Raw genomic sequence first — 27,573 nt, 5'->3', positions numbered from 1 at the left:
AATATCTAAGTATTTTAACTTACATTTACTCATCTATGTAGGAAAAATATTTGTCTTTAAACATATAGACACCAAATCCTTTTAACTAATTAGCACAAGACCCAATTAGAGATTAATTCGAAGAAATAGGATTCATCTGTCTTGAATAATATACTAGTCAGACTTAATAGCATTCAATATTTAGAGAATTCCTAGAATTCAAGTTTTCGATTAACAAGCCATCCTATTTATTTTGGAACAATTACCGAATACTGAGTTTGTAGGTAAGAGCACAGAGTTTTAGGTGCCCAGGTCACATTAAATTTTCTACTAAAAATTAGAGGTAGAATTTTAATTTGTATTCTGAAAATTAAGGAAAAGTTAGAAGGGGTAATCTGACATAGGACGTAAGTGACACAGAATATAGTAACTATTCTCTACAGCTAAGAAAAATGAACATATTTTATATAACTAACAATAGAGACTCTCTATTTATACAGCAGGATGTAGAAAGAAAAAAAAACTTAACTACAATTAAATTGTAATGTTGGTTAACCTGCACCTATGCAGTACTGAAAGGAATCAATTTGATGAATATGATGAAGTATAATACTGTTACCCTACAGAACACTATCCACTGTACTTTTTTCCTAAATAATACATGAAGTGTGGTTTAAATAAAGAAGACTATGTCAGATTGTAACCTTCAAATAACTAACAACTTCCAAACAATAAACTAAGCCAGATGATATCTAAAATACACATTTTCTTCAAAATGGAAGGCATTTTAACAAAAATAAATGTTACATTTCGGTAACATAAATAAGATTCAATCACTCAACAAAACCCAAAATGTTAAGGAAAATGCAGAAAGCATACAAGCATGCTTAAACAAAAGCCAGTTTTAGATGAAACAGAGAAAACAGGTATGTCTAGATGCCATATTGACTGATTTTAAAGATCAATAAAAGACAAAAAGATCCTAACCTAACAAAAACCTCACACCATTCTTTCATGAAATTCAGAACACCGAATATATACTTAACATCTTATTTATCCTATTAAGGTCGTTATTACAATCCCTAGTTTTTATAATTCCCTTTTACCAAATCCAAAGTAGGTAAAATTCTTAAAAAAAAAAAAAAAAAAACTAGAGTTCACTTGATGGTAGTTCCAGGACTTGAGCTCAGGCATCCTGACTCCTAATCCAGAGATTTTCCTGCAAGACTATACTGGCTCCATAAAAATAGCTGGGTTATAAAATATTTCAATAAAATGAACACACATTGAAAAGGATTAAGGAAAAGACAGTGCTTCTTCAGCTAACAATTTCCACTTACAAAGTATCCTATTCTAACCTACTAGAATAATGTAACAATACAAACATACTAATTAACTTTATAACCACCAAAAGGCGATGTACTTAATATACTAAATCAAGTCATCACAGGTGTAAACATGCAAATATGTGACAGGATCTTCAGTACTCATCTGTCATCTCACAAGTATTTCCTAATATACATGTATCCCAGTAAAATCATCTGCTGACAATTTTTGAAATATTTCCTTTAGTGCTTACACTGGTAGCACTTAATTACCTCAATTAAACCATTCCTATGGGCAAGTCCAAATGTTCAATAAATCAGTTTTAATTTTTAGAGGGTATATTTTTAATTTTCCTTGATTTCATCTTTTTACTCCAGAATTACCTAAAAATGATCAAGAAAAGATCATGATGCCAATGAAATATAATACATTTTCAAAACAGTTTACTCTATTATAATCCCACAAAGTTAAAACAAACTAATGTAAATAACAGTGCATACCTCAAAACCACCAAAATCATCATCATCCATTCTTTAAGTGGCACCTGAAAAATATAAAAAGATATGTAAAACAAGCCCACACACACAGTCATTTATGTCAAAATACTTCTCCAACTTAAATGTATACATATTTATTTGTAAAATAAAATTGTCTGTCTATGCGTTGATGCAAAAATAAGAATTTGTAACTGGCTTTTACTTTTTGGCAAAATTAGCAATTTCTGTAACTTTTTCAGCAACCATGTATTTTGCCATTTTATGCTGGGACACCAGGAGTGGAAAAATATTCTTTTACATTTTAATTTGCTTTTCCCATATTGGCGCTAGGGCTCAATTCAATAATGCTTCCTGCTTTTTGCATCTATTCCTCAGTTGTCTGGCAACATCAGCACAAACTCCAGCTAAGAACAGGACTGTGGTGAGTTTTTGGAAATCTGTTCCCCACCACAAAGGTTCTTCCCTCGGTTTCAGGGCCAAGGCTGATTTAGATTTTCAAAATTGATCAGCATTTTTGAGCTGTGGCCACAACTTTTGGATCATTTTGATATGTGTATTTTTAGCTGAAACTGCTTTGCACTTTTTGAAAAATGTGGAGCAAGTTACTAGGCTGATCAAGATAAATCAAGTCATGTATTTACGGGAGATGAGGGATAAGAAAAACACAAATGAATATCCAGAATTCCTCTTTTCTTTACTCTTAAAGTATGTAAGAAAGACAAGCACTAGAATAATATTTGTTTTTGTCCTAAATTTATGTCATAAAAATGAAAAGATAAAACCATTAGTATCAGGGCTTAAAAAAAAAAAAAGGAGCAGCAGCTTTATCAAACAAACCATGAAAAAACTGAAAAACCTGAAAAGGTGAAATTAGTAACTGGAAGTATATATTAAAATAAAAAGTAAGTTCTCATATAGATCGTTTCTTAATCTACAATTTAGCACCTATAGTTGTGAATCCATAGCTACAAGCAATACTCTAGTCAATAATAATTGATTTTTTAAAATATATTTAATTGCACTTTAGGTTCTGCGGTACATGTGCAGAACATGCAGGATTATTCCATAGGTACATACAAGACAATGTGGTTTGCTGCCTCCATCCTTTTCACCTATATCTGGCATTTCTCTCCATGTTATCCCTCCCCAACTCCCTACCCCTCTGCTGCCCCTCCCATTCCCCAACAGACCCCAGTGTGTGATGCTCCCCTCCCTGTATCCATGTGTTCTCATTGTCCAACACCCACCTATGAGTGAGAATATGCGGTGTTTGATTTTGTGTTCTTGTGTCAGTTTGCTGTGAATGATGGTTTCCAGATTCATCCACGTCCCTACAAAGGACACAAACTCATCGTTTTGTATGGCTGCGTAGTATTCCATGGTGTATATGTGCCACATTTTCCTTGTCCAGTCTATCATCAATGGGCATTAAGGTTGGTTCCAGGTCTTTGCTATTATAAACAGTGCCACAATGAACATATGTGTGCATGTGTCTTTGTAATACAACGATTTATAATCCTTTGGATATATACCCAGTAATGGGATTGCTGGGTCAAATGGAATTTCTACTTCTAGGTCCTTGAGGAATCGCCACACTATCGTCCACAAAGGTTGAACTAATTTACACTCCCACCAACAGTGTAAAAGTGTTCCTATTTCGCCACATCCTCTCTAGCATCTGTTGTCTCCAGATTTTTTAATGATCGCCATTCTAACCGACATGAGATGGTATCTCAACGCAGTTTCGATTTGCATTTCTCTAATGACCAGTGATGATTAGCATTTTTTCATATGTTTGTTGGCCTCATAGATGTCTTCTTTTGAAGAGTGTCTGTTCATATCCTTCACCCACTTTTGAATGGGTTTTTTTTCTTGTAAATCTGTTTTAGTTCTTTGTAGATTCTGGATATTAGCCCTTTGTCAGATGGGTAGCTTGCAAAAATTTTTTCCCGTTCTGTTGGTTGCCGGTTCACTCTAATGATTGTTTCTTTTGCTGTGCAGAAGCTCTGGAGTTTAATTAGATCCCATTTGTCTATTTTGGCTTTTGTTGCCAATGCTTTTGGTGTTTTAGTCATGAAGCCCTTGCCTATGCCCGTGTCCTGAATGGTTTTGCCTAGGTTTTCTTCTAGGGTTTTTATGGTGTTAGGTCTTATGTTTAAGTCTTTAATCCATCTGCAGTTTCTTTTTCTATCATTCAAAAGTGAACATAGAAAAAAATAACCTGTACAACAAACCCCCGTGACAGTTTATCTATATAACAAACCTGCACATGTACCCCTTAACCCAAATGTTACTTTAAAAAACGTTTTAAATTAAAGAGAAAAATTTTAAGTGAATATACCCAAATATTATAGTTTCCTTGACTCAGTAATACAAGATGGACTTGATTACAGGAAAACAATCCTTTCCCACTACTACAATAAAACCAGCTATACACATTAAACTATATGTTAAACAACAATCTTACGGGCATTTTCCAGGATCATTTGCTTTAAGTAGTCATCCATAGCCATGCTTTACCTTCTCATTGAAACTAGTACTAACACCTTCAAAAAGAAAATTTTTAAAACTGTTAAAGAAAAGTAAACAGTAAAAGCATTAATGTCAAGGATTGTTTCAATAAACAAAGCAAATTTATTTTCACAGAAACTCAGTAGGTAATGACACTAAAAGGAATGTATGTAGACAGAAACATATTATAAAAAGGACAGGTATTAACTAGAATATAGTCATGGTATCATTGCCATTACTCACAATTTTAGCAATCTGATGAAAATTTAAAAACCGTATTTCTCCAAAAATTAAAGCTAAGCAGGTCACCCATCTATAGCACTTAAAATATACAAACCACACTTTCAGAAACGTTTCATGATATTTAACTGGAAATGGAACTCACATTATTTTGTGTTGCAAGTGAACAGAAATCTGTATATGGCTACATTTTTATGAAGAAATTATGAAAGTGACATGGACACTAAGAATTAACCAAGCCAACTATAAACACCAAGTTTATCTTTTCCACATATATCCCATGAATCTCAAAAAACAAAAATTTTTTAGCATCTACATATGCTGTACTCTAATATGGTTTCAAAAGACTGGAATTTTTAGAGTAATGCTTCTATGTGTTTTCTTAAGTCACTTCTTAATAAATTATGTGTAAGGTGCCAGAAAATTTGAAAATAAAAACAAATATCCATGCGTAACTATCATTTCAGCTTGTTTGACTGTGGTAATGAACCAAATACCATCAGTTTCCTTAGTTCTAATCTCTGCAAAAGAACACAGTAGTGACCACTGATGTTTTCCAGACTCCGGCAACTTTTACATATTCAGTGGCTCATGCCTGTAATCCCAACACTTTGGAAGGCCGAGGCGGGCAGATCACCTAAGGTCAGGAGTTCAAGACAAGCCTGGCCAACATGGTGAAACCCCATCTCTACTAAAATTACAAAAACTTAGCCAGACACAGTGGCATGCACCTGTAATCCCAGCTACTAGGGGCTGAGGGAGGAGAAAAGCTTGAACCTAGAAGGCAGATGTTGCAGTGAGCCAAGATCACATCATTGCACACCAGCCTGGGCAACAAGAGTCAAACGCCATCTTTAAAAAAAAAAAAAAAAAAAAAAAAAAAAAAAAAGCAGATGATAGCCTTCCTTTTATTTTCAAAAAAAAATTAATACATTTAAAAAACAAACGTCCAATTTCTTAACATATACTAGAGAAATAAATATTTTTAAAGCAATAATCTCTCATCCAAATAATTTAGACTTCAATTCCTTCAAGTTTACTCTTAAGCATTTTAAATAGGAGAAAAGAAAATTAACAGCATTGACTTGTAAAAAAAAAAATTGTACAAAATATGAAAATTGTTTTTTAAAAGGAAATTATAAATATGAGCTTATTTATATATTTAGCTACTCCAATACGTTTAAAAGATTTATTTTATCTAAAGTGCATTCTTATCAAGTATTTTAGAATATTTCTGGTGTTTACCATTAGAGTCCATTAAACTACAAATATTACAAGAATGTAGCAACAGCAAACATACCTGACATCTAAGTTACAGAATCATAAGCCTGGCCAAAACATTAACAGATCAGGTAACTCATTTTTTTGTGTCATAGTAGTAAGATGTGTATACTTCATTATTATTAGGAATCTACAATGAAAGTTTTCACTATATCAAGGTCTAACCATTCTCAGACTTCTTTAAATCTAAATTTAATCTCTTTTGTTGCCTTATTGTATTGACTCCCTACTTTGCTATTCTTAATATTTAATACATTGCTGATATTCAAAAAATGTTTTACAAGACATACACACAAGAGGATAAAACATACAGAACACACAATGTAACAAACTTTTATTCAGCAATCCTGTTCAGCAATTCTGTATCAGTCAAGGTCCTCAAAGAAGTTATAGTCTGGTATAGGGAAGAGGGCAGGATGTAAGATAAGCATGCAAATACAAATAACATGAGATGTGAAAGAGTCTTAAGAGAGAAGAAAAAATTTCCAAGGTAGGGACAAAGATTTTCAGAAAATGATGTATCTGGTTGAAGCATCATTAAATGCTTAAGGTAGAAGGAGACATTTGAGAAAGATTTCAACAGATCTGACAAAAAATGTCAAATGGCATATTAAAATGCACATTTTATTCATCTTTACTGAAAAGTCTCCCTCTAAGATAACAAAGATTTCTTTTGATTGTTGGTTTCTGCATAAAAATGAGGTCAAAGAGAATGGAAATGAGAAAACTGCAAAAAATTTCAAAGCAAATACACGGAAAATGAGTCACTGGGAAAATGAGAATCACAATTATTAACACATCAGTGAATCCTCAAAAGACTTAGCAACGGGCAGTACTGAAAATTAGGTAAAAGTGAAACTCAAAATAATTGTTATAGGTATATACCAAGACCCCTCCCAGAATCTACACAACTGGGCAATCTACAATTTATCACCACAGCAGAAGACTGGAGGTTCATTCCCTGGACAGAATAAAGCTGAGGATCTCTAGGCATGAAGATAACACAGGTGGACCAGGTGAAGTTATATTCTGGGGAGAGGAGAGGGTGGTTAACTATGTAGAACAGCAACCCGAGTCATCTTTCACCACTCAGAAACCAAAAGGACAGCAACTAGACTGAAACCTCTAGTCAGAGGAGGTGTAGATTCTTCTCTGATAAATCTAATCAACCTATGAAAAGGACCGCATCAGACGTTCCACAACAAAACAGCTCACTCACAAAATACTATTTTGACAAACACCACCCACATACAAAAAATTTCCAATTAGATTCTAATTTTAATAACAGGCAGAATAGCATAAAGGTTAAAAGGTACTATAGAGTCAAGACAGCCGGATTCAAATTCCAGTTCTGCCACTTACTGTGTTACACTGGGCATTTTACTTAAAACATTGTGTGCCTCAGTTTCCTCATCTATCAAATATAATAACTAACCCCTAAAGTCATCACAAGGATTAAATATGTTAAAATAGATGGAGCACTTAGAACAGTATCTGATACATTCTAAGCAATATGTAAGTGTTTGCTACTTTATTAGTGCCTCACTCTTGCATGTGGACTTATCAAGGATGCCCAAAGAGACGAAGAAACCATCTAATTAAAAAAAAGAAGAAAATCATAGAGGCCAAACCATAAAAGAAAGGATGAAATAAACAAAGACTATCCAAGAAAGAAAAAAACATATCTTCAGAAAGTTAACAGAAGACAGTTCATCCATGAATTAAGAATAGGATGCCCTAATGTTGGGGGAGAAGATGATTAAGAAAGGAGTAAACAAGACTGAGGCCTTGGAAATAAAAAATATAATTGGAGAAATGAAAAACTGCAGGGTAGAAAAAATTAAGGAAATTATCTTTTAAAAAAGTATAAGAGAAAAAAAATGAAAAATCAGAGTAAAAACAAAGTTAAAAGATCCAGTCTAGGATATGTAATAACTAGTTATTAGGACTCTAAGAGTTCTAGAAAGACAGAAGAAAAGAGAAAACAAAAGAAATCATCACCAAAATCATTTAGGAAAATGTTCTTAAAAAAAAAAAAGGATATTATATCCAGTAGTGGGTATATCAAGTATCCAAGAGAAGAAAAAAGAAAAAACCCCACACCAAGGCACAGTAGAGACAAAGAGAAGATCCTACAAGCTTCCAGAGAGAAAACAGGCTTCATTCAAAGGATCAACAACATAATGGTCTCACACTCCACAACAGTATCACTAGAAGGTAAAAAAACAATGGACCAATGCTGTTAAAATTCTGAGGGAAAATGATTTTACAGCACAGAATTCTAAATTCAGCCACCAGCACAGAATTCTAAATTCTGCCAAACCAACATATAATTAAGTTGAGGGAAGAATAAAGTCATGTTCACACCTGTAAAGTCTCAAAGCAATTTTTATTTGCCAAACACTTTCTTTAAAAGCTATGGAGTAAACCAAGAGAATAAGACAAGAAAGAAAAAGACATAGGATTAGAAAAGATCCAAGTAAAGTGAAAAGCAAAGGGATTTCTCCCAGAATAATAGTGAACTGAGTTCCACAATACCTATGTAGCGAGAAGAGATACCTCCAGTCTAGATTGGAGCAGATCAGAAAGCTCCTGGGAGATGTATTCAAGAAACAAAATAGACTAGCTCATATGTTTTACCATCGTGAGTTTAATTTTAAACAAATAGGGGAAAATTCAGGGTTGAATTAGTGACTAGAGAACTAACCAAATGAAAACAGAGAAACCAGTATGTAGAAAGTGGGGAGGCTGGAAAAGTGTAGAGGGCATAGAAGACAGCTGTATTTCATAGCAGGTCTATTACAATTTTAAACTATGAGCACAAAAAAAACATGGCATGATGAAACAACTATCTATTATTTCTATCAGAAAATATTCTGAGAAAAACTCAAGAAAGTTTTTCTTTACAAAACTAACCATAAATAACATAAATACTTTAAATTTGCATTTACTCAATGAATAAACTAGGATTTTTCATAGTAGATTGCATTATACATCTTCCCATATTACAAGTATTCATACAAAACGTTAAGACTGTATCTCCACACACCAAAGTTGCTCAAAACTTAACCAACCTGTACTGAGACCAGCTTGGCCGTAGAGACTCCCACCCAGGCAGTGCTGAAGGCATTAAGAAGCAGACATCCAGATAGAACAGCGAAGTAGGACTATGGGGGGCAGCGGGAGGTGGGGGGCGCCAACAGCCTTCCGAACTGAGAGCTTCAGAGACTGAGAGCATTCCGGACTGAGGGCCTCGAGCAGATGCTGACCTACGTATTTATTCTCTCTGAACAGGTGATGCTTATCAACTAACAGGTGTTCTGTGTTTTCTCATAGACCCAAGATAAACTAGGTAGGCAGCTGGTGCCTGCTTACCACTGATCAAGGACAAACTAGAAAGTATTCTCCCCGAGGGAGCCACGGGGGCAGGGGTCACATATTCCGTGCTTAAAGAATTGTTTTAACCAGTGTATGATATACATATACTGTTTTGCTACTTTAGAATGCCCCAAGTAGTTTTCCACTTGCGGGGTAGGGGGACCCATCTAGGTTTTCCTTGCCATCGTTCTTCTTAGCAAACAATATATTTTATCATACACTTAGCATTTCTCAGCAATTACACACTCAGCATTTCTTAACAAACCTGCATCCCTCCCCAGTTAAAAAAAAAAAAAAAAAAAAAGCCTAATAGAGAAAAGACACTTTGATGACTTTAAAAAAATAAAATCTCAAGAGACCACCAGCGTATTCGATCATCCCCAAGTATCCTATTAGTTAACACTGTCCACTTAGCATTTAACTCAATTTCCATCCGATCTGGAAAACTACTTGCTAACATCCTCACAGTCGCATTATTTTTCCATTTGATCCTGTTTAATGCCATGTTTCCTAGAAGCAATAGAGACAAGTGATTTTTTTTTCTGACTCTTCTGGGCAAACAGAAATTAGAAAGAGAAAACAGAACAAAGGAAATACACACACACCTTAAAGTTAAAAATAAAAAGCCATTAAGACTGAGCTAATTAGAAGAGCCAAAATAACTAAGATCAGAATTTCAGGCTTATCGACTCAAGGAAATGCCTACCTAAGTTTATGTAAGAACTCTGGAGGTAGTGTGGGGATCCTTTATTCATCTTTTTTTCACTCTCCAGCAATTGAACTGAACAGTTCCTAGCACATAGCAAGGGCTCAAAGAATATATTTGAATGAAAGCTTTCGGGATAAATGACTGAATGAAAGCAAATTACTTTCTTTTTTTACCACATGACTTTCTTTTCCCTCTTATTTTTCCAAGAAAACTATATTAGATCTGGGACACTAGAAGACCCAGCTGCTAGCATTAAAACAGCTCTACTCATATTAAGACCTGAGCCTAAGGACCAATATCTTAAAAGATACCACATTGCTACTTTATATTATTGTCAAGTATCCAATTATCATTGGGGCAAATAATAATTTTGAAACTTCCTATGAAGCTGAATTAAAGAAGTATTGCTATACTACAAAGTCTACTACCAATGAACCTTTGCCAGTGGCAGATTATCACAAGCCCAAAGAAAACAAACTGAGGTGTAAATTTATTACCTAAAAAATATTATATTTATAAATGACCCAATAGGAAAACATCCCAACTACTAATTAATAACTAAAACTTTTCCTTTATAATTTTCATCTGTTATCAATTAAGTCTGTCTTTACCAACCTTCATTCAGAAAATTTACACACCCCAAAAAATAACAACAAAAATAAAAACTGCAGGGCATTTACTCTCCAAACCCTTATATCTGCCCTCATCCTCTTTGGTTCCAACTCCTTAATAGCAATCTTTTCCCAGGCTGATGACCCTCTGATTCTGTCTCCTTATCTTCTCCTTCAAAAAAATGTATGCCCTCTAATAATCTAAGTGGTCTACACAAATTTTCCAGAACTAATCACTTCTTAGGGGCCAGTCATATATTCCCAAACAAAAAATGAACATTTTTACAGGGTTATCCCTCTATCAACTCAAAATTCTCACTGTATGAACTGTACTCCTATCTGGCAAAATCTCATACCCTCAAGGAATGTTACAGGTAAGATATACTACTTCCTCTCCTCGCATTTTAAAAGATGGCATAGGCCCTCTGTTTTCAATAGATGGAAATGTGATTGAAGAAGTACTATAGGCCTTTCTCTAACCTCTTTACTTCTCTCCAAAAAAAAAAAGTAATAGTAGGAGCAATGCATCTATAAGTATCACTGTTAGATAAGATTAATTATAGAATTTAGTGTGCATGCAAAGTAGTTGTACTCATTGAGCTCTTTACTGAGAACTTAGTGCCCACAAACAATCTACTATTCTTGTAGTTTAGCTCCCATAGAGAAGCTAACCAGGGAAAAACTTAATTCTGTAAGCATGGGAGACTTGCTTTTTAGCTATTCTGCCTGTGACTGGATGAGTAAATTTAATTTAGAAGAAAACCTGTAGGAGGCCTCATTTCAGATTTAGGCACAAACTAGATTTTAATAATAAAGCTGCTACTCTGATTCCTATACAACTCTTGGTTCTGTTCCTCAGCTGATTCAGAATCCAGAGTGGTTGCAAGGCAACTGATAACACCTCCCTCCCACTCCAGGAACTACCAACAATATCCAATTATCTGTTTTCTGCTGACAACTATCAGAACAAAATCACATAAATTTTATGTTTCCCCTCTTCAACTGAATTCACAGTGTTGCCCACCACACCCAGTATTTCTTTGAAGTTCTTTCTCTCAAACTCCAGAAAAGCTATTTCAAAGATTGTAAACTCTTCTCAAACTTCCAGCCTTTGTATTCCTTTCTGCAATCAAAGCAAATAGCCAGGCCTCCTGCTAAACAAAGAAACAGAAGACATTTTAAGAGAAGTCCCTCAACTTCTTGTTACCAAAACTATAGATAGCTACCAGCGTCTGTACTCAGCTATTACAATTCATTGGGCTCACAAAGAAAAAGGAACCCCTCCGCCTACTTAAGGCTTACCTCCAAACCCTCCTACCAACCTGAGCTCTCAGAGACTTGGCTCTCTCAATTATTTCCTCTTAACTATTCAGCCTCCTCTTATTAGCTCTTTCTCATCAATAGTGAAACATGCTCCAAGTCCTACTGTTTAAAAATTAAACAGAGCAAAAACAAAAATAAAACCTTCCTCAACTACACTGTGTCCTCCAACCACAGTCCTATCCTTTTCACAGCTCACTTCACAGGCACTATTCTTATATCCCGTGCCTGTAACCAATTAGGTCCTTTTCATTATGCAAAAAGAAACTCACAATTCCTTGTCTAATTTGAACATTAACAGCATTTGACCAGTCTTTTCTTCTCAAAACACTCTCACCTCACGCTATATAAGACAATCATACTCCTCCTTTCTTCCTAGTTTTCTGACTGCTTTATCTCAATCTCTCTTGCAGATTCTTCTACCTATCCTTTAAATGTTGGTGCTCCAAAGGGCTACAACCTAACCCTTCCTTTCTTTTCACTAAGTTTAGATACACTCCCTGGACTATCTCATTCATGTCTTTGGATTCATTTGCAAACATAAGCTATGGCATCTCTATCTCTAATTTAGATGTGTTTCCTGAGCTCCAGATCTGTATGGCCAAGCGACAACTGAATAGTCTCTCTTATAATCTAACAGGCACCTCAAATTCAATACAACCAAATCTCAATATTGAATTCAAGGTCTCCCCCACCAACGTCAAATTTACCCTTCTTCCAGGGGTGTTTAGACCAGTGATTGACACTACCACCTGTAACACCTTTGGTCAAGAAAAAATCTTGGAGTCATCTTTGCCTCATTCTTCTCTCTCTCACCCCATACATAAAATCAATCACCAAATCCTGTCTCCTAGATCGGGGTCCCCAACCCATGGACCGTGAACCGGTCTGGGTCCCTGGCCTGTTAGGAACCAGGCCACACAGCAGGAAGTGAGTGGCCAGCAAGTGAGCATTACCACCTGAGCTCTGCTTCCCGTCAGATCAGCAGGAGCATTAGATTTTCAGAGGAGTGTGAATGCTATTGTTAACTGTGCATGTGAGGGATCTAGGCTGTGTGCTCCTTATGAGAATCTAACTAATGCCTGATATCTGAGTTGGAACAGTTTCATCCCAAAACCATCCCCCAACCTTCCAGTTCAGGGAAAAATTGTCTTCCACAAAACCAGTCCCTGATGCCCACAAGGTTGAGGACCACTGTCCCAGATACCTCTAGAATACATCCACTCCTCTCAATCCCCAATACCTTCACCCTAAGCAAGATCACCATTATCTTTCATCCGGTTTATAGCATCAGCCTCCAAAACAGATCTCAGCTTCCAGTTTTGCTCCCTTCTAGTCCATTCTCCATTCTGGTTCCCAAGTGTTCCTTCTAAATACTCCCTTTATTTAAAAGCTTATTCAGTGGTTTCTCATTATTTTACAAAGTCAAAACTCTTAACATAAATTAATGGACCTTTGTAACCTAGTTGCTGCTATCATCTTCATCTCCATCACATCCATATCCAGTAATTACACAGAAATTTGTATTTGAACCATGTGACACTGGCCAAATCACTACACCTCTCTGGGAACAGGATGACTAGGGGACTTCTAAGGTATTACACTACACGATACTCTAAATATACTAAACTACACTATTACTATAACCAAGTTCATCTCTTCTTCACAAACTACTTTCTCTCCTCAATGTGTTCTCCTTATGTGTTTATGACAACATAAAACTGAAGAACCTGACAATAAGTGGTAATAAATACAACTCTTCCCTGTGCTTACCTAAACTCACAATCCTTAATTTATTTTTTCATCATTCCCTTACTTTCAAATGAATGAAGTTTCAAATCTTCTATATCTGCTACCAAGAAGCATATTACTTTTATCTGAACTGTTTTTAAAGGGCATCCTGCAGTATGTAAATCTGGGAGACCTAACTTTTTCATATGATATTATGTTGCTAATATTACGCCTATTATTCATTCTTTTGACTGCTATATGAATAAGATACCACAGTTTATTCAGCCACTTTCCTATCAAGAGACATCTGGGCAGGTACAGAATTTTGTTATTGAGAACAGAAATGCTGTGAATTAACATTTTTCAACCATCTACTTTTGTTTATACACAGAAATTCCCTTGAGTATATGCCTATGAGTAAAATCACTGGAGTGTAATATTTGTCTATATTTCGTTTCACAGGAAAATGAAAAAGTATTTTCCAAAATGGTGGCACAAATACAGAGGTCCCATAAATCTTCATCCTTCCTTACACCTGGTTTTAAATGGTATCTCATTTTGTACTTAATTTGACTTCTCTGATCATTAATGAAGTTAAAATCTCTTCATAGCATTATCAATGACATGTGGCTCCTCTTTTGTGAAATTCCTATTCATATCTTTATTATTCTACTGTGTGGTGTTTTTGATTTGTAAAATATTCCTCATATTAATCATTTGTCAGCTGTGTACATTGGAAACATCTTCTAATTTAGAACATGTGTTTCCACTTTCTTTAAGGCAGCTTTTGATGAACAGAAATTCTTAATCTATTCTTTAATAACAATTTATCAATTTCTTATCTGATTTTTTAAATCCTTTGCTATCTATAAAACATATATACCTGTATTTACTATAAGGAAATTTTATTTCTGACATTTAAGTATTTCAGCCATCCATAGTTGAGTATTTATATATGGTGGAAACAGAGATCCAGTTTTTTTCCTGATATGGATCATTTTTCCCGATTTCATTTATTATACAGTAACTTCTTTCCTTGCTAATCTGATATGCCATCTTTATCATACATCAAATTTATTTTAGTATAAACAGACCCATAAACAGTGTGGGTCTGTTTCTAGCTATAGGATTATTCCAGCAGAAATGGAATCTTTATGATAGTGAGCCTTATCACTACAATATGCCATGGTTAAGTTTCTTCTAAAAGGACTATTAATAAAGTTATATAAATTTCCCTAAAGAAGTCTCATATATTTCTTGTTAGGTGCATTCCTAGATATTGATACTCTATGATACTATTTTAATGTCTTCTTTTATACTTTCTAGTTATTTGCTGCTACTGTAATAACAATGTAATTGACTGTATTAATCTACCCACTTATCTTTAATAAACTCTTATTTCTAATAATTTATATATTATTTTGATTTTACATGTAAACGAATATATTGCATCCAGATAACAACACCTCTATATCATTCTTTATAATTTGTATACCATAAATTATAGAATTTATTTTTCTTGTCTTAATGTACTAGCTATGTCCTCCAATGCAATGCTAAGTACATGAGGTAATGTGGCAGATTATATTTTCCAAAGATGGTCTCAAAAATATCTCCCATTCTACAATTTCTTCTTAGAATGTGACACTGATACTCCTCTCATTAAGTGGAAGAATTTCTGTCTTTTCCCTTTGAATCTGAGTATATTGATATGACTTCCACAACCAACCGAGTATAGTAGAATTAACACTGTGTGATTTCCCTAGCTAGGTCACAAAAATGCAATGTGCTTCTGTCTTTTGCTCTTATATTGCTTGCTCTTGCCTAGATGCCATTATGTGAGACAGACCAAACTGGCCCACACAGAGATACCACATGCAAAAGCCACGTGTAAGTTTTGCAACTGACAGCCTAATTAAGTTCCCAGCCAACAGCCAGCATCATATCACCAGACAAATATGAAGATACTTTAAGATGATTCCAGTCCCTAGCCATCAGGTCACCTCTAGTGTTCAACATTCACATCATCCCAAGGCACTGAAAAGAGTGGAGCTGTTAAAAATAATAATAATAATAAGCCTTCTTCTGCATTGTCCAAGTTCCTGACCCTCAGAATTCATAAGCATAATAAAAGTTGTTTTATGCCATTAAATTTGGGATTTGTTACGTAGCAATAATAACCAGAACCTGTGATAAGCATACTTTTATCATTTCTGAGTTTAAGAGATCTATTCCTCTATCCCCATTTAGGAAGACTGCTGATGATAGTTGGTTGACTGGAATTTTTTTCAAATATTTCTTGACAGTTTAGAGATGATCCCTCTTCTCCTAATTTGCTAAGCATTCTTATCATGAATTTATGTTGATTATTAAATGATTTTCTGTATCGAATTAAATTATATGGTTTTTCACTTTTAACTTACGAATAGATGATCCATAAGTGTAAATAACATCTATTTACTTACATCTATTGGTAAATAATCCTTGCATACCTGGGATACACCAATTTGGCAATGATGTTTGTCTTCTTTAAATGTTGGTTTCAATTTGCTCCTATCTTGTTTGGGATTACCAGCTCTACATTAAGATCTATAATTGTCATTTGTTTTAGTGTCTTCATTTGATTTGGATCTTACGATTATGCTGGGCTTTCAGAACTTGCTGGGGAATCATTCTCTGTATTAATTTTAAAAGATTACAGCAGATTGGAATAATCTATTTCTTAAAATTCTGGTAGAGACTTATTTATTGGCAAATCATTTGGGCTTATTGCTTTCTTTGTGGGAAGATTCAGACTTTTAATTTCTCCCTCAGTTTTACAAGACGTTTTCCTAGAAATGTCTATTTTGACATAGTTTACATATAGTTAACAGTATTCTCATTATCTTTTTAATCTCTGATTTATGTAATATATCTCTTTTCCATTCTTTATATATTGAACTCCATATATGTCCATGAACTGTATTATTCATATATTCTATGTATTTTGCTGATTTTTTCATCTATCAATAATCACAAATGTTAAGTTAAAATTTCCCACTTTAATAGTAGAGGTACTAATTTAACTATACCAATCTATCAAATTTTTGCTACATATTTGATGCTGTATATTTTTGGTGAATGTAGTGAATTCTAATAATTTTATGTTGCCTTGGCATACATTTTAAATGTATTTAACTTTCTCATATCAGAAACTGAGTGTGGTCACACTCGACACAATTTCCAATTGTCTGCCTCCACCCAGTTCCTTTATGTTGTTGTTCCAGATATTTACCTTATACAATCGCCTCCCAGTAACTACTACCCTATGAGACCACTGTATACAACCTACTTGACTCACCCTACTGCCTCCCACACCCTGCACAGACTGCCCAGATAAGCTGCAGTGACCATTTCTCAGTCATACCATGACCAAGGAACTTACGTCTGTTTGCTGTAAACCTACTGTATTAGCCTGTTTTCACATTGCTATAAAGAAATACCTGAGCCTGAGTAATTTATTTAGAAAAGGGATTTAATTGGCCCACAGTTATGCAGTTCGTACAGGAACCATGATGTTCGCATCTGCTTGGCTTCTGGAGAAGTCTCAGGAAACTTTCAACCATGGCAGAAGGCAAAGGGGAAGCAGACACATCTTACGTGGCAGAAGCAGGAACAAGAGTTGGGGAGAGGCACTATATACTTTTAAACCAGATGTCAGGATAACTCACTGATTATCACAAGAACAGCACTGCACAGAGGAGATGGTGCTAAACCATTCATAAGGAACTGCCCCTATGATCCAATTACCTCCCATCAGGCCCTACCTCTAGCATTGGAGATTACAATTCAACATGAGATTTGGGTGAGATCCAAACCATATCACCCCCGAATTAGAATTCCCTGCAGGATAACTCTTGGGTAACACCCTAGACCCCAATAAAGGCTTTGACTCACAGGTTCCTTGCTCTTTCCCTCTCTCTCTCTCTCTCTCCCCCTACCCCACTGGTGGAGCCCTCATGTCCCAGATGGCTTCCCCCTTCCCATCTGGCCCTGAGAGGCATGCTGCCCTCTTGTTTCTGGGATCCCTAGTAATATACTGCTTCTGTTACTTCATATGTTTGTTTGGTTGTGCTGCCTCCTTTGTGTCTCACCTGGCCAACATATCTAAACTTAACTTCTTCCTGGTCAGGGCTCTCCTAGAGAATAGTTAACTTCTTAAGAATAAACTGGACACAGGTAAGACAAGAGCCAAAAGGGCATCTGCCAGTATAAAGAAGTTCCTTTGTTATGAAAAGGACACCTGATCACACGTCAAACACCTAGGCTGTCCACAGAGATAAAGAAGTATCCAGTAAAAGGCCCATTATAAGCACCCATGTGACCAAATCCCCTAGAACTTCCACCTCAGGGCAGGGCTAGAGTTTAGAGTCACTTGAGAGACCTAAAGACAAAATTAGAAGAAAAATATGACAATATATTTAACATTATATCATAACATCCTTATATGATAACAACGTAATCAGTCCTAACATTACTTTTTTTTTTTTTTTTTTTTTTTGAGAAAGAGTCTTGCTCTGTCACCCAGGCTGGAGTGCAGTGGCACTATATCGGCTCACTGTCTCCTGGATTCAAGTGATTCTCCTGCCTCAACCTCCCAAGTAGCTGGGATTACAGGTGCCCCCCAGCCCAGCCACACTGAGCTAATTTTTGTATTTTTAGTAGAGAAAAGGTTTCCCCATGTTGACCAGGCTGGTTTTGAACTCCTGACCACAGGTGATCTGCCTACCTTGGCCTCCCAAAGTGCTGGGATTACAGGTGTGAACCACCACACCCCACAAGAACATAGATACACTTTAATGAGAAATTCCTCTTCTAGTTACATTCCCTAGAGAAACTCTCACACATGTATACCAGAAGTCTTGCACAAGAATATTCATGGTAACACTGTTTGCAACGGTAAACCCTAGAAACACCCAAAAGCCCATCAAGAACTCTAGTAGGTACTCAAGAGAAAGATGAGTACAGATTAGATTACCTGAGAGAGCTTTTCTTATGGTACAGGAATGAAGGAAATGATTAGCTACTCACAATCTACAACCATTCTTCATACAAAGCAAAAAAGCAGCCGAGTGCAGTGGCTCACACCTGTAATCTCAACACCTTGGGAACCTGAAGTGGGTGGATCACAAAGTCAGGAAATCGAGACCATCCTGGCTAACAAGGTGAAACTCTGTCTCTACTAAAAATACAAAAATAAGCCAGTGTGGTGGCACATGCCTGTAATCCCAGCTACTTGGGGGGCTGAGGGAGGAGAATCACTGGAAGCTGGGAGGCGGAGGTTGCACTGAGCTGAGATTGTGCCACTGCACTCCAGACTGGGCAACAGAACAAGACTCCATATTAAAAAAAAAAAAAAAAAAAGCAAGCTGCCACTTGGGGGAAAAGCAGAAAACCCTCCCACCCTCTGAAACTCTACACAAACTTTTTCAAAAAAAGAACAGGAAATGCTTCTGAACATACTGAAATTTGTTTTATGACCAAGGATATGGTTTATACTATTGAAGGTTCCATGTACATATGAAAAGAAAGCATTTTCTTTTCAATAGACAAAAGATAGAGACATTTCACCAAATAGGATATACAAAGGGAATAGCAACTAAGCAAATAAAAAGTTGTTAAGCATTGCCAGTCTTTAGAGAAATGGAAATTAAGGCCACAATGAGACACCACCCACCACTGCATACCTACCAGAGTAGCTAAAATAAAAAGTAATAACAATACCAAAAGCTGGCAAGGATGTGGAGAAAGTGGCTCTTTCAAACATATCTGGTCTGAAAGATCCACTTTTTCTGGTGGGAAGGTAAAACAGTATGACCATTTGGGAAAATAGTTTTTCAGTTTCTTTAAAAATTAAATATATACTTACCATAAGAGCAAGCAATTGCACTCTCTGATATTTATCCCAGGAAAATGAAAACTTATGTCCACACACAAGTCAGTATATGATTGTTGATAGCTTTGTTTGTAACAGACAAAAACTGGAAACAACCAAAATGTTCTAAAATAAATGAATGGTTAAACAAACTGTGCCACATCCCTACCACTATTAACACTTATAAGCTGTGAAAAGGAAAGAACTACTGACACATGCAAGTTGGAGGGATTTCAAAAATATGCTGAGTGAAAAAAAAAAGCCAATCTCAAAAGGTCATATAATACATGATTCCATTTATATAAAATAAACTTTAAATGTGTCTCTTTTAAAATGTGTTTTGACTTACCGCATTTTTTCTTGAATTGCTTTACAAATTATCAACTATCTGCCTTAGCTCTGTATCACAATAGTTTAGTATATATTAGAAACACAAACCAATGACAGGACAGAAGAAGAAGTGTACCCATTTCAGAGCATAAATACACTTTATCTCAGGTTTTTTCAGTGGGTGACAAAAATTGTAAGACAAACCAAAAAGGAAAAAAAAAGTCAAGAAATAACAAAACTAGACCAAGAGATAATCTATATGTTAAAACATTGAGACAAAAACTTTAAAAAAAAAACTGTGATTAATATAGGAATACAGTAAAAACACTAGAAAACATGCATAAGAGGATATCAACAGACAGAAGCAAACTATTAGAGTAAACTGGACTTAGACATAGTTTTTCTCCTGGTAAGAAATATGGTACATGAAACCAAATATTTATCTTTAATAAATCATGAAAAGACTGCAATTTTCAGAATAAGTATTGATAGAAATACCAATATGATTCCAAATTTAAACATTCTGCCAGTGCCTATGGCAAAATTACAAAATTGTTTCATTATAAAGAAAATCTATTCCACAGTTAAAAGAGCTAGATACTAATTTTTAGTGTTTCTTCTAAATTTTGCTTTCTAATATGTAAGCAACACTGTTCTCCAGATTTTACTAACAAGATAAAAACAATTCATTATAATCCCCTCACACCATTTTCATTTTATCTTACCTCCTTCTAGTACTCAAATAAATATATATATATTTTAATTGTACATGCAATTATAATTTTTTTCATTTATTATACAACCTATGGTTCTAAATAATAGCCTTTATAATTGTACTCTTCATAATTGTATTATTTACATGTGTATAACATCCCACCAATATAACAACCATTTTCCTATATTTAGGGTCCACAAAGAGGAAGTTTTAGCATGAGTTTATGTTCGATAAACTTTATTATATTTCCTACCATATAATATTCTGTATTACGTAGCTAACACCACAATGATGTCTTCACACATTAACATTTTTCTTCTTTTAATTTAATACCCTAATATGAACTCCCAGATATAGAACGATTTGCTCAAAGAGTATGTATAACACTGCTTGATGTGGTTTGCTGCATCAGTTTCCACCTGAGCTATACTAATTAATGCCATCACATGCAATTTTTTAAAAATCTTTTTACATAAATACATAAATGTTAATTTTAACTTTAAAGCATAAACTAGTACGCATGTTTCTCTACCTCACATACCCTCTCCAACTTCCCTCCCATAACACGACAGCTCCATCCATTCGCCCACTAAAATGATCCAAGTTAACTACCTACTATATACCTCTATTCTCATACATATAAAAATATGTATTCTCATATATATGTCTACATACATAATGGTGTTATCACTACATTTTTTCAATATAAGATGTCACACACAATTTTTTTTTCCTGAGACAGAGGCTCACTCTGTCGCCCAGGCTGGAGTGCAATGGCATAATCTGGGTTCACTGCAACCTCCACCTCCAGGGTTGAAGCGATTCTCCCTCCTCAGCCTCCTGAGTAGCTGGGATTACAGGCACCTGCCATCACGCCCAGCTAATTTTGTATTTTTGTAGAGACAGGGTTTCACCATGTTGGCCAAGCTGGTCTCAAACTCCTGACCTCAGGTGATCCACCCACCTTGCCCTCCCAAAGTGCTGGGATTACAGGCATGAGCCACGTGCCTGGCTGCCACTCACATTTTTAATCTTAGTTGTTCTTATGTAATAATTCCCCATGCAAATCCCTCCAAGTTTACTGGTGCATATCTGATTTTTTTTTTAATGGATTACTAAGATTCTATTATGTAGCTACATAACGAATACATTGACCATTCCCCTAATAGACATAAATTGCATTTCCAGTTTTTGCCACTACAAACAAATGCTCATATAAAAATGCTTATATATGAAAGCATTTTCTATGAGCTAGATTCCAAAGAGTAAGATTGCAAGGTCAACTGGTATAAATATATACTTTTTTTTACTTTAATAGATATCAGATAACTGTTAACAAAAGCTCTAGTAATCCACATTTCTACTAGCAAAATATAAAACTAATTTTTTCCTTAGGTTCTTGGCAGTACTATGTTATTGCTGGTTCTTTTCTCTCTTTCTCTTTCTTTTCATTAAAGGTGGGGGTGAAGGAGGCAGTATGATGGATACAAGGTTATATCACACTAATGAGTTAGAACATCTTTTCATATGTTGTTGGCCATTTGGACTGACTTCTTCATATGTTCTGCTCATTTTCTTATAGTGCTGTTTGTTTCCTTTTTGACATTATTTAAGAAGTTATTATATAGAACAGACATCAACTCTGCCCTTTCTCTGCAATGTACATATTTTTACCAAACCCATTGTTTATGTGGTATATTTTTTCATTCAAATGTTAAGTTTCATGCAAATATATCCTTCTTTATAGCTTGTAGATTTACAATGGTGGTTAAGGTTTTCCTCACCCCAAGAATGTACATGATGAATGATACAGAAAACAAAAAACTGATATAGGGGAAAAATTAAGAATTCAGTGGTAAAAGAAGGCTCATCTGTGGAGCTGATATTTAAGCTGTGACCCAAAGTATAAGTAGGTAATAATAGTAAGAAGAGTAGAGAAGTCCGTATGTGAGTATGTTCAGGAAGAAGAGAGGAGCTGGTCGCTTAAGTCTGGGATCCCTTCCTATTCTATGATTAAATCTTTCAGTGATTTCAAAAAGTATATAATCACACATATTAAGTTTCCTGTGGCTGCTGTAACAAATTACCAAAATTTGGCAGTTGAAAACAACAGATATTTATTATCTCACAATTCTGGAGGCCAAAAGTTCAAACTGGGCTGAGATCATAGAGTTGAGAAGGCTGCCTCCCTCTGTAGGCTCTAGGGGAGAAATCCATGCCTTGCCTCTTCCAGCTTCTGATAGCTGCTGGTATTCCTTGGTTTGCAGCCTCATCACCCTAATGTTCAAGGCCAGTATCTTCAAATCTCTTTCTACTCTATCTTCACACTTCCTTCTCTGCTATATGTCTGTAGATTATGCCTCTGTTTCTCTCTTATGAGGACACTTGTGATACTATTCAGGACCCACACAGATAATCTAGAATAATCTCTTCATCTCAAAACCCTTAACTTAATCTATCTCCAAAAATCTTTTTTCTGTATAAGGTAACATTTATAGGTTCCTAGCACCTAATATTGAATGACACTATTCTGCCTACAACCCATATTTTTTTTTAATTGTGTGTTTGTGTGTGTGTGTGTGTGTACACATGCATGTATGTATTAACATAACTGAATAGGAGAAATTAAATACAACTATTAGTGAGGGATATATTTGGAGTGCATGAAAATCAAAGAAAATTTTTAAAAACCATAAAATCACATAGAAATACTCATCCACAGAAAACTACCTCTAACTTCTAATACATAATATTTATACAAAATGGGAATAAAGTTAATGACTACAAGAAGTGCTAGTCCCAAACAATCACAATGAGAAAGGGCATTTTCATTCTTGTATTAAAAAAAAAATTCAACATCATCATTAATTACACTCACTCGATATTGATTAAATACAGAGCTCAAACTTTGATCTATTCTCAGCATCTAACAAAGCATGACACAAACTCAATAAATGTTGACTAATCTTAGGAAACGTTATATTTACTTCCAACAGCAAAGCATAGCAAAGTCTAGTGAAATTAATGATTTATATTGACAATTTCAGAAATTTTTCAATTTCTTCAGCTATGATTCATTGGTCATCAAAAATTGTGTCACTGAAAAAATGTTACTGAGAAAATCTGCCCTTTAACATTATAAATGATATAAGACACTACATTTAAAAATCCAGGATAAAATTTACCTTCTTATATACAAAAAATAACACTACACACAACTTAAATAACAAAGAAAAAAAATTACTTATAAATGTCAAATTCATTTTAAAATGCTGCCTTCTCAAACATGATACTCAGACCTAGTCCACTTAACAAAATTATCTCATACTAGTCTAAAATGTTAGTTACCAGGAATCCAAATGGGATTTGCAGCACGCCAAAAGATTGTAACTCAAATTCATCTACATGCATTATTGAGCTTTGTTTACCTTGTCTTTTTTTTTTTTTTTTTACTGCTATGAGGCATTAAGTCAAACCTAATGGTGGGAGAACGAAAGTTGGATTAATAAATAGAAACTTTACAGTAGTCTATCCTTCGTCAGTTGTACTCTCTCTAGATGTTTCATATTCGCTTATAATTTGAATCAATTAAACACAGACCTATGTGTTCTTCCACAGTCTTCAATAATGACATCCACCAGAAGTATTCTCAGGATTTTAAAACTAAGAATGTCATTAATTATATATACCATTTAAACCTTTGGTAGACTTTAAATGGCCACAAATTCTTTGGCATGCCTTCTACAGTGCCAAATTCTTTGGCATGCCTTCTACAGAGAAGGAGTCTATGTCTCCCACCCTTGAATGTGGGTGAGCTTTGTCCTATCTTTGGACAAAGTATGGGGTAGAAATGTACCATTTTCTGGGCCTTAAGAAATACACACCTTTCACTTCCTGTCTTATGAATACTTACACCGGAGAAAACTATCCTCCATATAAGAAATTTGACTATTCTGAGACTGCCATGCTGTAAAGAAGCCCAAACTAGCTATGTGGAGAGAGTACCTGAAGACAGAAAACACTTAATCAAATTTGCACTCTGCCAGTTATGCAAAGACCAGCAAAACCCTTCTCAAATTCCTGACTCACAAAATTACGAGCAAAATGGCATAGTTATTTAAGTTGCTAAGTTTGGGATAGTTTGTTACACAGCAATAGATAACTAAAACAAAAACAATAATTTTATTTTACAGCATGTACAAACTCACTATTTATGACAATAGGCAAGAAGACTGACAGTAGCTGTAAGATACTGAAACAAAAAACTTTCAAATTATCAATTTACTTACTATCCATGCTACAAGTTCTTTTCATTATCTGTCACATAACAAATTCATGGGTCATGATATTAACCAATGCTCTCCATTACCTTTGATTCTCACAGTGTGAAGGGTAGTGGTTAATGAGACAAGACCTAGCACTTATACTCCCATTAGCTAAATTGTATACTACCAAGAGAAGTTCTTTTTGTTTCCAAACCTTTTTATCTGGGTTATATCTGTTAACGTATAATTTCACTAAGTATCTTTAAAAATCTGTAAGATAGAAGTAGAAGTAGTTGTTTCCAGGAAAAAGTTGACTACTTACAACAATGTGACAAAGACTACTTGCTTTTTAAAACAATTCTGTCAAAATACAAGACTACACTGAGACTATTTTGCAACTTCTCATTACACTTAGAAATTGAAGAGGATGTTTAAAGGTGTGATTTAAGAACAATTTCTGATAAATTCCAAGAAGAAGACCTGTGTTCATAGAAAAAATCTGGGCATAATACCAAAGGCTAGATTATAAAGTATGTACATACCATTTTCATGACTATTTTAGCCAAAAGTATTTTTATAAACTTAATTACCAGGCCCAATTTAAGTGGATAAAGGAGCTAGTATTATAATCCCTTTTTGAAAAATGTTTTTTAAATTAAGAAATAATGATGGAAGTTTCCATTTTGCAAGATGAGTTCTGTGGATGCACAGTAGTGGTGGCAGCATAACAATATAATGTACTTAATGCCACTAAACTATACACTTTAAAATGGTAAAGATGATCAATTTTACAGGTATTTTACTATAATTTTGAAAAAATAGTGGTAAATAGTGATACTAAGAGTTAAATAATACATATTTGACTTATGTCCTGTCCCTCAATGAACTGTGAGCTGTTTCAAAAGCACTGTTAATTTAAAGTAACAGAGGACCACGTCATATAAACTTATCTAATACCACAAATAAAAACAAATGTGAGTTTAAAAACTAAGTAAGAATAGAGTTTACTTCCTCCCAAACTTGAAAGATGATCTTCTCAGAGAAGTCAGGGTTCAATAATTAGGACAAAACTGACTATTGCTGACCAAACAAATAAATGAAGATTTTAATTTCCAGATTAAACTGGACCTGTATTCACAAGCATACTCCAATATTCAATGGATTACCATAGTAAGTATCAAAAGAACTACTTCTTCTTTGGGTCAAAAAAGGTATTGTAGGTACTGTCATTTTAAATAGATTCTTCTTTATTCTCTAAATTAAATATTAACATTCTCAGGAATTTTCTCACCAGTAACAAGGAGATGTTCTCTAACGTTTTTCACTACACTATTCAAAAAGGCTTCACAAATGTAAGAAAAAATCAAAACATTATGTTGGATAAATTAAGCCAGTAATAGAAAGTACATGTTATAAAATTTCATTTATATGAAGTTCAAGAATAGGCAAAACTAATACATGTAACAGAAATCAAAAGAGTGGACATGAGGGGTTGGGGGAGAATGGTATGGAGAAAGACTACAAGGAGAATGAGGGAATTCTCTGGGAAAATTGAAATGTTTCTATATTGATTGGAGTATTGTTACACAGGTACATATTTATCAGAACTCAGCAAATTATATACCCTTGATCTATACATTTTGCTATATATATGTAAATTACACATTAATTTTTTAATGGAGAGTTGGGGGAAAATTCATGAGATATATTCCCTGAAACAAAACACAGTAATGGTATTTTCTTTTATTTTTTTTTTCAGACGGAGTCTTATTCTGTCACCCAGGCTGGAATGCAATGGCACAATCTCGGCTCACTGCAAGCTCTGCCTCCCAGATTCAAGTGATTCTCCTGCCTCAGCCTCTTGAGTAGCTGGGATTACAGGCACACGCCACCATGCCCAGCTAATTTCTGAGTAATGGTATTTTTAACACCAGAATTATTACACAGAGCAGTTTATTGAAACATAAAATGCTAGTTGGTAGCAGAACAAGATATACTATCATTTCTGACCATTCAGTCATAACAGTTTTAAAAATGAATAAAACATCACCCCTCTCGATTACTTAAAACTGAATCAACAAGGCATCTCAAATGACCAGAAAACTTAGCTTCTCTAAGTTCAGCCCTGTTTCTGCATTTGTCTAATTCCTCCCCTGTAATTCAAGTCAATCTAATTTAATTCAACAAACTCCTTATACTTATTCTATGTAAGTTATTATGTGAGAAGCTAAGTACAATAAAATACAAAGATGAATTTATAGTAACTCCTATGTTCAAGGCATTTATAATCTAGTAGATGGCATTACACAAGTAAATAATAGCTACAAGAAAAGACTTCATGGTACCTGCAATATTCAAACTGAAACCCTGTGCAATTTGGACAAGTAATTAGAAAAATGAAAAAATTTGTTTTTAAGTAAAGCAAAAGACCAGTAAGAGGCTTGTGCTCTAAACTTATCCCTCACCCTTCACATCTACTACCACTGCAGGAAAAGTCCATAAATATCACTGTATTCTGTGTTTCCAAGAAATTTTCAAATGCAAATACAAAGACTCTCCTGCATTTTATAAATAAAAAACAGAAAATCCATGGTCACAATTCTATGGGTAGATAGATAAAATGATCCACTATACTTTTTATAAAGGATATTCAGTTTGATTCAAACCACAGACATCAATGTACCTGGCAAAGTATGGAAAATCACAGATTTCATACTTTTCTGGAGTGAATTATCCTACTTTGAAACTCTAAAATTAGAATTATGA

General features: G+C 34.8%; 1 protein-coding gene across 10 annotated transcripts in view; it reads right to left on the bottom strand.

Moving 5' to 3' along the window:
- CCDC91 (coiled-coil domain containing 91) overlaps nucleotides 1-27,573 on the bottom strand; it is a 388,228-nt gene that overhangs the window by 317,092 nt on the left and 43,563 nt on the right. For 8 of the 10 annotated variants that reach the window (XM_012474260.2, XM_021674873.2, XM_064377392.1 and 5 more), the window contains one exon: nucleotides 1,806-1,849. In XM_012474260.2, the coding sequence (XP_012329683.2) occupies nucleotides 1,806-1,835 (30 nt within the window). In that variant the 5' untranslated portion in view covers nucleotides 1,836-1,849. Of the gene's footprint in view, nucleotides 1-1,805; nucleotides 1,850-3,049; nucleotides 3,072-4,269; nucleotides 4,312-27,573 lie in introns of those variants that run through there. The other 2 variants (XM_064377394.1, XM_064377393.1) reach the window with 2 other exon arrangements.

Source organism: Aotus nancymaae, unplaced genomic scaffold (assembly GCF_030222135.1).
Source record: "Aotus nancymaae isolate 86718 unplaced genomic scaffold, 86718_ANA_hifiasm-v0.15.2.pri h1tg000016l, whole genome shotgun sequence".
Lineage (NCBI taxonomy): Eukaryota > Metazoa > Chordata > Mammalia > Primates > Aotidae > Aotus > Aotus nancymaae.
This window is presented reverse-complemented; position numbering and strand designations above follow the sequence as displayed.